General features: G+C 32.9%; 1 protein-coding gene across 2 annotated transcripts; it reads left to right on the plus strand.

The window, feature by feature from the left end:
* Positions 1–1,568: 1,568 nt before the first annotated feature.
* LOC126829510 (serine/threonine-protein kinase PLK4) lies at positions 1,569–15,004 on the plus strand. Of its 2 annotated transcripts, none has more exons than XM_050559430.2 (19): positions 1,569–1,719; positions 2,381–2,476; positions 3,623–3,718; positions 4,069–4,183; positions 4,692–4,804; positions 5,488–5,576; positions 5,876–6,108; positions 6,410–6,474; positions 6,593–6,801; positions 9,216–9,879; positions 10,267–10,371; positions 10,512–10,657; positions 10,943–11,058; positions 11,522–11,655; positions 11,813–11,907; positions 12,073–12,190; positions 12,449–12,634; positions 13,212–13,318; positions 14,010–15,004. In XM_050559430.2, the coding sequence occupies exons 1-19, from the start codon at positions 1,702–1,704 to the stop codon at positions 14,131–14,133; spliced, it is 2,829 nt and encodes a 942-aa protein (XP_050415387.1). In that variant the 5' UTR covers positions 1,569–1,701; the 3' UTR covers positions 14,134–15,004. The 2 variants fall into 2 exon arrangements, with proteins under 2 accessions (XP_050415387.1, XP_050415388.1); XM_050559431.2 differs by lacking the exon at positions 1,569–1,719 and adding an exon at positions 1,843–2,236.
* Positions 15,005–16,128: the final 1,124 nt, after the last annotated feature.

Here is a 16,128-nt window from a genome sequence, read left to right on the forward strand (position 1 = left end):
ACCCCCCCCCCCCCCTCTCTATCTCTCTCTCTCTCTCTTGCCATTTATTCAATCCCCTCAACACCTGACCACAATTAAGCATTATCCTACATGTACCTCTCTATTGAAGACAAAATGAAAATGTCAAAATTGGCACACGAATCGCGTGACAGAATGCGTTCAAGTCAGAAGTGCCATTTGTAATGAAACGACTCGATGAACGAGACTAAACATACCCGACGGAGGGAGGACAAGATCTATTTGTTAAGGCCAACTCAGTTTTTATCAAGGTCGCTGAGATGTAAATAAGGTTAGGGCACGTGGTTGTTGGTGAGATTGTAGGTTAGGGTTAGGATAAGCGTTAGGGCTAGGTCCAGTGTCGGGGTTAGGATTGGGATTAACGCTAGCCCTGTTTACATCTCGTGACCTTTGACCAAACTTGGAGTTGACCTTATCAAATAGATCTAACCCCGACAGGAGAATACTACCGCTGAAGACGCCAAAGACTGCCATAGCTGATTAGAAATTACAGTAAAAACAGTAATGATTGAATGAAAATTAGTTAATATACATTCATATTACATTATTATATGCGTTGCCACCCATTTGTGTCCATTTGTAGGTGCCAGTGAATAGCGATTGTGCTCCTAAATTTTAAAGGTTGGTCACCTTGCACAGTGGTAAAATAATGCTTTCGCATTACCGCTATGAGACAGTTTGGCCATATCGATCCCCCTCTCCTCTTCAATTTTTATCCGATTTTGATGAAACTTGAAGTGTATGTTTAGTGAAGGTTGGATTCGAATTTCGGGAAAATCGAAACGAAACTGCCCGACAAAATGGCAGCTCTTTATACGCAAATTGTGTAAAAGTATGTAATACGAAGGTTGTGGACCCTCTAGAGGTCACAATTTTTATCCGATTTTGATGGAACTTAAAATATATCTTTATATCCCAAAGATCTCAGTCCCTTTCAATATTTGCGCATTACAGACCATAACTGCCTGGATTATGGTCCCTCACTGTACGAAAAATCGCTTTTGTTTTTAGCTTGTTCTCTATCCATCTCTTGCAAAATGTTGACGTATCTTGCCTGGCAACCGCTGGTTTTATCTTAGTGTTCCGGTTTACTCCCACAGATAGAGATGCCTACGTGCAAGCAAATTGTTGAAATAGAATTGTAAAATGACCCTGTTATGCGTGAAATTAGTCGGGTGGTTTTGTTTTTACCCCGATATGAGTGATGTTTCTCATGCGAAGAAAAATGAGAGACTGGTACTTAAGGACAATTATTGAAATAGAATTGTAAAATGATCTAGTTTATGCGTGAATTACTCGGGTGGTTTTGTTTTTACTCCAATATGAGCGATGTTTTCTCGTGCAAAGAAAATGAGAGACTGGTATTTGAGGCTACAAGAACCGCAGCAAATATTAAAAATTAATATTAACAAGAATTTATATTTTTATACAAAGCATTATTAATGTGATAATAGGTATTTTTTGTGAACAAAGATATCAATTGATATAATTTACTATTTCGATAACAATCGTATATTTTTTGGTGCGGGATTGCTTCCGTTTGGATTTCGAGGCGCGCTCTATGAACGGTTTTTTCTCAAAAAGAAAACAAATCGATTATAATTTTATAGCTTCATTTGTACCATTATTTATGCAACCATGATAACATAATTGTGTAGAAGACAAAAAGTTCAAAGCATTAACATGGGGGAAGGAATTGAGGTAGCGTATTTTTAAATTACTGCTCAATATTTTGTGTTTTTTTTTCTTCTTTACCGGTGACGTCCAGAAATGGGGCAATCGGCATGCCTGTTCATGTTTGTAAACAAAATGGAGATTCAAGTGCATATCTTGGAAATCTGCTAGTAGCATATTTTCCCAATATTTTATGTGTGCCCATTACAACAGTACTATTGATAGGTCTCTTTTGTGTAGATTGTCATTGAGATTGTCGTTCGGGATTTTACAGAATCGTAAATGTCAGATAATTGTCTGAGATAAGTCGATGGAAAATAGGACTCAATCACGTTAATAATATATTAATTCACCTGCTGCAGTCATGCAAACTATTGAGTTCAGCAAACTGAATGATGGTCCTGTAGACATTGTAGTGTAACATTAATGGAATCAGATCATATTTTATCTGAAAATAGTGTAAAGTAAAACTAGAAAAGTAACACAAGTTTATATGAATTGTACTGTGTAGCCTATCGGTACTATAATTATGTCAAGCCTTGTGGTATGTATTATTTATCTTTACTATATATTATGTAAATCTATGTCTAGATGTAAAGTTGCATTTTGAAAATCAATTAATGTTAAAGAAGATTTAATTGATAATAACTATCAGTAACCTGTATTCAAACTGCTTTTTCTTTTGCAGGATTATCAAGTTTTAAACTTGCTTGGTAAAGGAGCATTTGCTTGTGTGTATAGGGCAAGATCGAACAAAACTGGTGTGGAAGTAGCTATTAAAATGGTAAATTTACAGTGTTTTGTTGCATTGATCAGAACTACATGTATATATATCATAATGGGTGTAAGTCAGTTAAGTCGTCCACATGCAAACTCATCCACAGTTAAGTCGTCCACAATTATTGGTTAAGTTGTGCACAAGGTATTGGTTATGTCATCCACAACTAATAGTTGACTCGTGGTCGTACACATTAATTGTATAAAATGAATAAGTTGTGATAAGATTGGTTTGATGTCTAACATTGTTTATCTTATAATATTTATAAACAGGTATTTTACAATTACATGGACAGATTAATCACTCGGAAAAATGCATCACAGGTTACACATATTATCAACTGTTTTTGTTATTCATTTCCATGAAGCCCATGCAATTTTCGCACCAGAATAAACCTTAGTTACTACGTTCATAGCAATGCCTTAAATGGCATGGAACCGTGTGGTAATAGTATTCACAAACGTTGATGTTTGCCGTGAATTTCAATTGGAGGCCTGACAAAAGTTGTTCTATGTGTATAAATATGGTGATTATTATTAATATATTACTATTTATGAATACATCAACAAGTGAATGGCACCATTCGTATTTCTATGTGGATGACTTAACTAGTGTATTTTGATATTTGTAGACGCTTAACTAGACTTTCCCTGTTGACCAGTTAACTGGCATTAATCATCTGAGTTGTTTCGTGTTGACCAGTTAACTGGCATTAATCATCTAAGTCATTTCTCTATTCTAAAAAAAAAACCCAACCAAAACATTAATCATGTATACATATAGAAATGTGTTGTTTTACTTGTTTTATTCAAAATACGGGTTGTTTTGGGTAATTAAAGTTTGTTTGGGTAAATCTATTTGGACCCTTACAAACTGATTACATGAATGTTCTCAAATTTTCATGTTACATCATAGGAATACTTCCATAATTCTTTCATTATTGTAACTGTAAGTGACAATACTTGTTAGTGATCTCATGTATTATGCTATAGGTGTGCAGATGCTTAAAAGATACACATTAGAATACGATAGTTAAACTTGATTAAAAACGCATGCGATCTTTAAACCTGTTTAACTTTGAATGCAAAGATGGCGTACATCAATTAGTTTACCTAATATGACATGAATGTACATTGTTTACTAAATTTACAGATTGATAAAAAGTTGATGAAAGCAGCTGGTATGGTGACAAGAGTGAAAAAAGAAGTAGAAATTCATTCAAGATTAAAACATCCATCAATACTTGAGGTAATTTATTATTATATGGAAATGATGACATTTATTGATTGAACATATGAAGGGATGTATGAGAAAGGGTTCTTACACGGTAGAAATAGGGTACCAGTAAGTATAGCCCCCATTCCCTTTAATATAACCAGACTTTAAATGTGAAATGTCATATTCTGAATAGGTTAATATAGGATTTAGATTAGCACAAAAAAGCAAATAAAAGACATGTACACTTGCTCGAAATGGTAACCCTCATTGGTAAAATCTAAAGCAAATTATTTTATTATACCAAACATAAATTATTAGACTGAATCTTCACTTTTGTTAAAGTGGGTTTTGATACATAATTAGCTCTTTTATAATTTCAGCTTTACAATTATTTTGAAGACAGTAATTATGTGTACCTCGTAATAGAAATGTGTCATAATGGAGAATTACAGCGATTTCTTAAATCAAACTGTAAAGTTTTAACGGAAGATGAAGGTACTCTATATAACTACATTCATAAGTGTATTCATACATGAACATACTATAATGTTCTTGATGGTAATCAGTCTATTTTTGCATAGAATTGGTGAAAATGATCTAGATACATGTAGATCAGAAGATAAAGCAGCAGAAACTAGATTATGAAGAAGTTCATACTACTCATTTACATCCTAGTGAATATTTATGACAAGCTAAAGCTAAGCCTGATATTCTGTGATTAAAATTTTAATTGTATTTTGTAAGATTTTATATGCTCACCACATTGAAAGACGAAGAAGTCTGTTGAATTTTAAGGAATTCTGATAATTACTAATCAATTTTAAAAATTGTTGGGATGCTCAAATGCTAAAATGTTTATCTTAATGAGACAAAGAAGTCTTTTAACTTTGAACGATTTTCAGAGTTATCGCCATTGATCAATTTAAATCTTCTTGTGGATGCTCTAGAGTCTAATGTTATCATATGTTTTAATATCTGGCAACCTATGTTTTTTTAATTTTAGCACGTCAGTTCATGAAACAGATAGTAGAAGGAATGTTTTATCTTCATTCACATGGTATATTACATCGTGATTTAACACTGTCCAATCTTCTCTTGAGTAAAGACAATAATGTGGTAGGTAGATTGGAAGTCTAGGTTAAAATAAATTAGTATTGGTTTTATCTGATGTTTTACCTTAATTTGTGATGGGACAAGCTCTGTACAATTGACTGTTAAAGGCTCAATACCACTCTTGTTGTAACTGAATAATATGTCCCAATCTTTATTCTGGTCAACAAATTGTACTATTTTACAATATTCCAATTAATTGGTGATATAAATTTCATCTGAATACACACCTAATTTAAAAAATTGGAAAAATTCAACTAAATGATTTGAAAAGCCTGACGTAAAGCTTTTCAAATGTGACTTGGATTTAAAAATATTTTTGAACCCTCTGGACTAGTAAAATATGATTTAATGGATAATTTACAAAACAGGTAAGACACTAACACATCTAGTACTTAGAATAAGGCTATTTTTTTATTTTCTGGAGCTGTCAAGCCAGGCAGAGTGTTATTGTCCCTTTAAGAAAGATAAAGTAGTAGTCGGATTGTTTTACTAATTTAGCTTTTGTTATATTGCTGTAAAAGATTAGAATGCTTAATGACAACTGTAAACTTTGAAGTTTTCATGAACTAGTACAATTACTTCAGTGTTGCTTTGACATTGTTTAACAAGAAATACAAATGAAAATATCCTTACATTCCGAAATATTTATTGGTGATTGTTTTTTTTTTGTTTTTTTTTTTTTTTAGAAAATTGCTGATTTTGGGTTAGCTACTCAACTGACTGTACCAGATGAAAAACATTTTACAATGTGTGGTACACCAAACTATATATCACCGTAAGTTTATATCCATCTGTTCTAGCTCAAATATGTTAATTTTTTCTTATTTTAATTTATAAGGATTGTGAGAATATATGAGCTGGTGTTACAGTTGATATTCATTTTATCAGTGATTTGTGCTGCACAACAATACTGTCAGGAATAAATCTTCACATCATGATTAATTTAATCCAAGGTGTTTACCTGGTCATATAAATATTATATTAGTTAATTATGACAAATTATTAATGATGTGTCATGTCAGTTTCATCAATCAAAGGATGTGACTTTTATTTGTAATGTTTTCGTTTTATTAGTGAAGTGGCTATGAGAAGTGCCCATGGTTTAGAAGCTGATGTTTGGTCGTTAGGGTGTATGCTGTATACATTTTTAGTGGGGAAACCCCCGTTTGATACAGATGCTGTAAAGAGTACTTTAAATCGTGTTATTTTAGCAGACTATGAAATACCAGTTAATCTATCACCAGAAGCTAAGGATCTCATACAATGTTTATTACGTAAAAATCCTAAAGACAGAATATCTTTAAAAGGTAGCTATATATAGTACATGTTCTAGTCTTAATGATGTTAAATATATAAATGAGATAGAAGTTCTTATTGATGTTAAATATATTAATGGATGGGGTTTAGTATCCTACTTTAATGAATAAAAGTGCATGTATGAAGAAAATGACAATCAGTATAGGAGTCACCTATTATGTTAACAAGTCCATCAATCAATGTGTAATTGTCCAAGGCACAAGTATGCCTTCAAAAAACAACAAGATGAGTTCCTGATCCCAAAATCTGGCATTAATCAAGTCCATTATATCAATTTTATTTACATTTTAGATCTGGTGAAACATCCTTTTATGACTAAAGCCAGCATACAAACATCAAGGAAAATTTCAAAAAAGGTTTGTATGTGTATCCAAACAGAATTTAGTCAGTGGCCTTTCCATTCTTCTTGATATTTTAAATGTAATAAAGCTTGATATTGTAAATAAAGATTTAATTTTGAAATGTTTATTTCAGTCAGCTGAGATGTCAATGGATAGTGGACAAGGTACTATGTCATCTCGTACAACATCTAGTAGCAGTAGATCTAAACCATTTCCAGCATTTCCTATCACCGAAATTTCAGAAATAGAAGAAAATTTTCAAAAATTTACACATCAAGTGTCTAAAAACTCTAAAGGTGGTTTTAGACATCCTCCATCCCCTCCAGTAAGATTACGTGACAGGTTAGTTTTCTTTTTGTCTGTCTGTCTGATGCTTTGGGACACAATAACTTTAGTTCTGATTTAACTTGGTGTATAGTTTCGTTATATCAATACCTCATGAGTATTTTTTGCTCAGGGTAAACAGAGCGATAAGTAATTTAATGGGTTGAGACTTCGGAGCTGGATACCTTTGATTCTGATTTAGTGAGAGTGTTGAAATTTGGAACATAACAACTCTGCTTTTAATTGAGGTAGAATGTTTAAACAACTCTGCTTTTAATTGAAGTAGAATGTTTAAACTTGATGTTGATTTTCATTAGGTCAATGTCTTGACCGAGTTCAATGATTAACATTTCCTGCTAAAGCTAAGCAGAGCTAAGCAATGTCATTGGTTGATGTTTTGGGACAAGCAAGATAACTTTGATTCTAACTTACGGAGAGTGATGAAACTTAGTGCATAGTTTCCCTACCAGGTACATCAAAACTTTGATTAAGTTTGATCGTGAACATTTTCTGCTTAGAATAGGTATAGATAATCAGTTTGATTGCTCAATACTTTTGAAAAAGATAAATGTGCAATTGATTAATATGTGCCATCAAATTATTCTGGCTTGTTGCTTTGATTAGATGGTTTAAAGTTTTCACCAATTGACAGACTAGCATAGTACTAGAAAATAAATATAGTACCATTAATCCTACTAGATTATTAGAATGCAACTTTTAAATATACTATTCAAAAAAAGTAGGGGATATTTGATTTTGGGGGCATAATACTAAAATATGCAAATGACTACGAAAAAAGTCACTATAGAACCTAACAGAAGAAACATTTCCAGTTACATGTGATGCCCAAACGCACCAATAGCTACCGCATGGAATGCAGGTGATGCTTGGGATCATCATGGGGGTCCAACCCAAGATTTGCACGACTCTGACTTTGAATGTTACAGTCATTGTGGCATTGAATTCCAGGGTGGAAACATCAGTTTAATTGTTTTAGTGACCAGAAAACAAATTTTGATATGCGTCGGCTTACCCAAAATGAAAGGTTACGTGTCCTTGGCATGCTACAGATCGGCACAACACAGGCGGTTGTGGCGCGGACGATGAATGTTTCTCAGTCTGTCATAAGCAGGCTATGGTCCAGATACCGTGATACACAATCTGTACAGGACAGACCAAGCTCAGGTCGACCAAGGGTGACAACTCAAGCCCAGGATCGATTTATCCGTACCTTGGCCTTGAGAAACCGTGTCATCACAGCAAATCAGATCAGCGCTCGTCTTCAAACAGACACTGGTGTGAGAGTGAGTGGCCATACGATTCGGAATCGACTGCATAGGGGTCACCTTCGCGCCCGACGTCCTCGCGTGATCCCTTGTTTGAGAGATCATCACATTCAGGCAAGACGTCGTTGGTGTAGGGATCGTCAACACTGGGATAATCGACGCTGGAGCAATGTGATGTTTTCAGATGAGTCAAGGTTCACTGTTGATTTTTTGGACTGACGTAGGAGGGTGTGGCGTCGTCGAAACGAGCGCTTCCAAGACGTTAACGTCATCAGACATGATCGATTTGGCGGTGGTTCTGTTATGGTGTGGGGAGGCATCACTGTTGCTGGAAGAACGGCTTTACATGTTGTTGCAGGGCGTGTTACAGGCCAGTACTACCGGGACAACATCTTGGCAGTCCATGTTGTGCCGTTCGCACGACGTCATGGCCGCCGTTTCATCTTCCAGGATGACAACGCAAGATGTCACAGGGCCAGGATCGTTACAGGTTACCTCCAACAACAGAACATCACCACATTACCTTGGCCAGCACTGAGTCCCGACCTCTCCCCCATCGAGCATGTCTGGGACATGCTTGGACAGAGGTTACGTCAACGTCAACAACGTCCTGCCAATGTCCAAGAACTTGCTGCTGCGTTGCAACAGGAATGGGACAATCTGGACCAAAATGACCTTAGACGTCTCATTAGGAGTATGCCACGTCGGATCAATGCTTGTTTGGCAAACAGAGGAGGATTTACCCGTTACTGACTTGGTTGTGATGCTGTGGTAACTTTGCTGTTTGACCCCGGGTATCATTTTACCCTTATAATGGTCAGTCTGTGCCTTACTTAGTCTAACGATCATTTGGAATAAATCGATGAATGTGAACTTCATTTCATTTTGTCATTTGTTTCTTCGTCAGTTTCATTAGGTGACTTTAATAACACTTAAAAATCAAATATCCCCTACTTTTTTTGAATAGTATATCTCATCACAGTTCTTTGGTAGTCAGTATTATTCCCAAAGCTAATTGTATATTTACTATTTCACTATATAATAATTCACATTTGTTTAACTTTTAAAATCCACCATTATCTCAGTCATTTACATGATGGAAATTATGTTACAAGATTTTATTGTTTATTTTATTTTGTTTTTCAGTGACAGGGAATCGGAGATGCTTCGTATGAAAATGAACCATTTTTATGGTCAGGTTATGTCATCAGATTATCATACGTTTGCAGAAAATGGTTCTAAATTCACAAATCATCAGTTTGATCCATCAAGATATACCGAAAATTCACAAGCATCGAGTTCTTCTAGTTGGTCATGTGGTGGTACATCTGTACATAGTAGTGTTAATAATAGTAAAACACAGCCTAGTTTAAACACATTATCAGACACAAATAGTTCTCATGGACAGATAAACCCAACTAAAAACTATCTTAGTCATAGTTCAGATTTATCATCTGAAGGTGATAGTGAATTTAGTCTGCAAAATACTAAACGTGTGCTAAGTTTTAACTCTGACTCAAAACCTAATAGTTTACATGACAAATATAAAACTGATAGTGAGATGTGTCGTACACAGACAATTGAAGAAAAGTTTCCTCATTTAAAAGGTCTTTCAGGATCAATTGAATTTAATTCTACAGCAAAGTCAACGGATAGTAAAAGTGTTACACAAAATATTAAAAGTGCTTGTTGGGATGTGCAAAGTGTATCCGAAAAAACTGTTTCTAAAGGTGGCAGTATTGAAACATTTGTTAATCCTGTCCAAGTGGAAAGACTTAGACCCATACGACAAAAAACAAAGAATGCTGTGGTAAGTTTCATAGTCTCTTAGTTTTATTAAATAGTCCTGACAAATATTTTTGAAGTGCACAAATTTATTAAAAGATAAAAAGTGAGAAGTGGTCTGGTAAGTGATATTGACTGTTTAAAGAATTGACAAGAAATAACGTAAATAGTTTTGATTGTCAAGTACCTTTGCTATGATAATAAACATAGTTTAGATTTTTCATTTAAACGTTTAACAATGATATGGCAAACGTTTTGTAATCAACTGCCATCTGAGGTTCTAGAGAGTTGATTTTTGGTTTGTCATGTAAATAAATGTCTAAATAATGATTTATATTTGAAGCCCAAAAAAGACATGAAATCGACCGATTTAGCTCTTGTATAATGCATCTTTAATAAACTATACTTTCAGGTAAATATATTAGAATCTAATGAAGTTTGTTTAGAATTTTTTAAACTGAAAGGAAAGGAAGAGAGAGTGGTAGAAGTATTTCTTATATCCTCAGATGGACAACAGGTATGGTCATCGCGCTTATTTACCTTGCATTCTATCAAATGATAATTTAATGATTTATAAGAGTAATAAGAGTTTTATGTACTGAAATTTGTTGTTTTTTTGTATTAGATATGATTGTTTATTATTTGTTGTGTTTATAGATATCAATATGGCAGCCATATTCTGGACATAGTATTGATATGTCAAACCAGTTTGATACAGATGTTCTGTTAGATCCACCAGTAAAAACATTCACATATAAATTATTACCTGAAAAATATTGGAAAAAATACCAGTATGCTGCAAGGTATGTTTACAATTTGATAGTTTATTTTATAGTATTGTTTCTTCAATGTAACATATTTGGGAAACAGACCATTATGTGATTTTCTTACATTCCATAAGAGATCATTTCCCTACAAATCCTATTTTCGCTACAAAATTATTATGCTACATGAATTTATTGTAAAATATCAAAAATACAGATGGGAAGGCCGGGATAAAGTGTCTTATTCCAGGTCCATGTGGATTTGACATCTAGCTATAGTGAGAATCATATATGATATAAATTGATTGATTTTTGTATTTACAGATTTGTAGATTTAGTTCGTTCAAAAACACCTAAAGTAACATTATACACTCATCGATCTAAATGTATGTTGATGGAAAATTCTCCTGATCCAGATTTTGAGGCTATATTTTATGATGGTAAGTAAAAGTAGTAAAATCGTCTTGTAGACTGTAAACTGTACTGAAGAAACAAAGCTGTCAACAATAAACTCTGATGGATTCAAACTAAACAAGATCAGGGAGATGTATGGTGTTCGCTTCAGATCACAAGGTCTGTCATTGAGACATGTGGCATGGTTTGGAGTCCCATATTGTACATGGCAAGGGATAGGGTCGCCTGTCCAACCTCATGGTTTTTTTTCTGGGTCCTTCAGCTTCTTTCCACTGATAAAGTATTGAAATAAAATTGAACCATATGTAACCTGAAACAACCTAGTTTATGTTGAGTGAACATTAAATCCCATTTCTCGCCCTCTCTCTCTCTCTCTCTCTCTCTCTCTCTCTCTCTTTTGAACAACAGCAGTTAGTATAGGTCAAATTGTCTAGTGTGTTTGAAGTCCGTATTGTGACGCATGATGATTTGTGTATTTTTTATTTCAAGGAGCAAAATTTACAGCCAATACAAAAGGTATGAAGATTATAGAAACTAATGGTACTAGTTTAAGTTTGGAATCTACAGAAGCTGAATTAAGATTATCTTCTGAAACACAAAGTTGTTTAGAATTTGTTAAACAGGTCAGTAATATTCTAAAATTAGTCAATATTGTGCACAGGTAATCAAAATAATTCAGAAATAAAAGTTCACAAATCTTTCTTATGTAAAAAAAATCCTTGTAATAATAGCTTGATTTGTATCTACACATTTGTTAATTGATTTATTTATAATTACCAGTGTCGTCAGCAGTGTTTAGAGTTAGAATCAGCTATAACAAGTGTACAAAAAACTGGTATATTAAAAGATCAACTCTTCCCTGTTATTGTAGGAAGGTAAGATATTAATCACTGCAGAATTACCATAATTAAAACATCAATAGCAGAATATTAAATTGATAATTTTTGATTGAGATCTGAGACATCATCACTAAATAAAAGGTAATTTGATTTTAAAGTGATATTATTTGTGATGTCTGGATAATATTATTTTGTTTGTAGACGCCCCAATTCATCTGATGGTAGTGAAAGTAGTAGAACACCATCAACACCTAGTGATACTAAAAATACACCTACTCCAAGTGAACCAGATGCTTCTAAATTTAACATTAAATCAATGGTGAGTAATAACTGTACATTATTAAACAGATCTAGTCAAGAGTTTGTAGAAATCAACATATTCAACATTCTTAAACAAGTATTGTGGAAAAGATGTATATCATAACATCTCACAAAATTAAAAGCTGGATATAGATTTGTTGAAAAAAGAAGTTTACTATCTTTGTGACAATTGATCCCCAAATTTTTATGTTAATTTTATTTTCCAAAAATATTTTAAGTGATTATTAATGTTAATTTGATGTGATTATATTTGCAGCCCATGCCATCATTTAATGGAACTGTTATGTCTTCTATGAGTGAAACTAGTAGTATATCACATAATCTACATAATGATACAATATCTACACAAGCTAGTTCACCTGATAGTACTAGTAATAATAATCATATTAAATCACAAGTTATTAGACAGATGTTTGTACCTCATGTTGGTTGGGCAGCTCAGGTATGATTTTATATTGTTTTTATGATGAATGTCCTAGGTCTGTTCATATACATTCAATTACCATGGATCCAGAGCCAGGGACACAATAACTCTCCTTATAATTGAGGTAGAATGTTCAAATGCTGAATGCCTTGATGTAGTTCAAAGATGTATAGTTTCATTACATCAATACCTTAAAATTCGATGCTGAGCAATTTCTGCATAGGCAAAGTAGAGACTTCAATCTGATCGATTGAAACTTTAAATCATAATCACTCTCCTTCTAATTGATGTAGAATGTTTGAAACACAAAAACTATGGTTCTAATTGGGTGGGAGCGATGAAACTGAGTATCAATACCTTGACTAAGTTCAATGATGCAAATTTTCTGCTTAGGCTAAGTAGCGATAAGCAATTTGATTGGCCAAGACTTTGGTGTCTGTGGCATTGTAACTAATATATTAGTCTCTGAATTCCTCAGTAATTGTTCAACCTCTTTCCTTTCCATTCTTGTCTCCATTAAAGAGGTTTTAGATTAAACTATTTTATTTATTAATTCAATGTCAATTAATTTCATAAAGTATGGCTTGTTTTACAGCATGCAAGTGGAGAAATCTGGGTAAAATTTAATGATGGATCCCAACTAAGTGTGAAATCTTCTGCTACTACTGTAACCTATTTTGATATTCATGGAAAACTTTACAAGTAAGTTCAATTTTTATAGGCCACATGGAAATATGGTCCGATGTCATCTCTTCTGTCATCTCTTGACTGACTACATTTAAAATGTATGTTGTTAACAGTAAAACTAAGAAGGCTATTGAATTTGAACAATGTTATTACTTCTAGAGTTATGGGTAGTTATAGTCGATGTTTCATTTTGTAGAATTATGTGAATGCTATGACAACAAAACTTACCTTCTAATCTGTATTAAATATGCATTATTAGAATTAGTGAAAGGAAGAATTTCTGTTAATTTTTTCCGGAGTTAGGACTCTTGTTTTACTTTGTAGAATCTTGTGATTGCTCTAAAAGCCAAAGTTATCATAAAGGCTATTGAATTTCAACCATTTCCATTAATTATTGGAGTTATGGCCCTTGTTCCACTTTGTAGAATTTATTTTGCGAACTCTCTAATTACAAATTTTATCATCTGTTAATTATTTCTGACCTTCGTTTCACTTTGTAAAAACTGGTAAAAACAAAAGTTATAATCTGTTTGCTTCTATTTCTGTTAATAATTACTTCAAGAGTTATGGCTCTTGTTCCACTTTGTAGAATATGAACTCTCTAATGACCAAAGTTATCTGATTAGTTTGAAATTTATAAGCATTATTCAAACTAGCGAAATAATCAATGAAATTATTTAAAGTATTTTGATTTACTTTGTTTTAGATATCAGAAAACAGACCTGCTTCCAGAAACAGTTAAATCCAAACTGGAGAAAGTTCCAATAGTGTTAGAATATCTTCGTACTAAATTTACTCACAATAGTCACAATACTCGCCCATTGAAATAAATGTTGTACATGATGTATCTCTCTCTCTTCATGTAATATACATCCTTCTTGTCTATCAAATACTGCCTTATACCATGTAAATATGGACAACTGTGTGTATGATACAACTGGTTATTTTAGCAATGAGCAATATATTTTCATATAAATATGTGTATGTATTCATTTAATGTTATGCTATTCTGTCAAATGTGTAAATGTGCCTTTTGTGTATGTAGATATGTACTAGATTACATAGAATTATATATATTTTTTTTTGTTTTTATACATTAGTTTTGATTAGTTTGTACATATATATAATTATGTATTTATATAATATTCATCTCATTGTGCTAATATCTTCATTCGTTCATTCATTCATTCTCATGATCTGTTTATATTTTTAAAATAGAAGTACAGTATAGTATTTATGTTTATTATTTATGTTCATTTATGTGTCTATCATTTTTACGTCACTGATATTATATAAGTCTGCACTTCATGAAATAGCGAAAAAATAAAACAAAAAGTTTTTATCCATTTTATTTATGTATTTATAGAAAATTAAATATGCTCAATACCATCCTTACACAACTCATATTAATCATCATTTACCTTGCCAAAATCATTGTTTTAAAAAAATAATAAAACAAACTACATTATGGCACTTTTTTTTACTACAAAATGAAATATTGTGATAAGAAAAATGAAAGAAGAATTCTGATCTTAGTATATTTTTAAAACATTAATCAAATATTTGTAATACTAGCACAGTAGAACATAGTGTAATATAAGCATGTTTAATCAAATATTCTTTAATTGTTAATTATTTTTTATTACGATAAATTGTTGATTTACGTATATATTTTTATTTCATTATTTTAGAAATAAAGTCAATGTTGATGAAAAAAAAGGTTTCTTTTATTATTATTGTGAGACCCTACTCACAGAATGTTAATACATATTTTGTTGGTAGATGGGTTCCCTTCCAGTAATTTTAAATTTATAATTCAAGATTGTTTATCTGTAAATTGACCATTTGTGGTAGCAGTCAGCTGACTTAGACTGTTGCAGATATTTGTTTACTGTGAAGCATAATGGTACACTATATTAAGAAGAGGTTTGTGAAATACATAAAGGTGGGATGGTTTTTGTTGGGGGGGGGGATTTTATTTAAAGATGTATTATGTCCGGAGCTAAATCTGCCTATTGCAGGTCTTTATTATGACTTCAAAAGCTATATAAATTATTATTTAGACATTTATTGACATGACAAGCATATAATCAACTAAGACCAGATTAAAAGATGTTGTCATTAATGATTTAATTTAAAAATGGCGAATCGAGGCCAAGTCTCGAATAAAAAGTAGAGTTATGATAATAACAAGTCTTTTCAAAACCTCAAACAGTGAAACTTTGCTCGGAATAAAGTAATTTGAATGAAATTTTTATACGCCCACATGGAAATGTGAGAAACTTCCAATCAATAGAAACAGGTAACACAAACCAATTATAGACAGTTTAATGGGATCAATTTTGATGAAGTCAAAATGATGCATTTGATATTCAGATAAGTTGATATCAGGGCCCGTGAGAGGGGGAGACAAATGGGACACTTGCCCAGAGCCTAGAGAGGCACAGAGGTATGCCGAGAAATGTTTTGGTAGAAATTTGTTAGTAGAAGAAAACCGGTGACTTTTCTGAATGTGGGTAGGGGAGAGCGGGGATGGTTCGGACACTTTTGTGCTTTTTCACATTATTTTGTGCAACCACTAATGAACTTCTCTGAAATTACGAATGGAAAATAGACTTTACCATATTAGCTATATTCAGTCAGTGATACAGCTGTGTATTTATAAAATTCTTTGTTATGGACCATTTTTTTTTTTTTTTTTTTGTGGGCTGGGGTGGGGGGCGTAGTTTAATGTCCGGATTTAGCCCATTACGAGGGAGACACCTAGCTACAATATTTTGCGCGCTATACTATCATACTGCACGCAGCGACCCATCTACGTCATA

Source organism: Patella vulgata, chromosome 8 (assembly GCF_932274485.2).
Source record: "Patella vulgata chromosome 8, xgPatVulg1.2, whole genome shotgun sequence".
Lineage (NCBI taxonomy): Eukaryota > Metazoa > Mollusca > Gastropoda > Patellidae > Patella > Patella vulgata.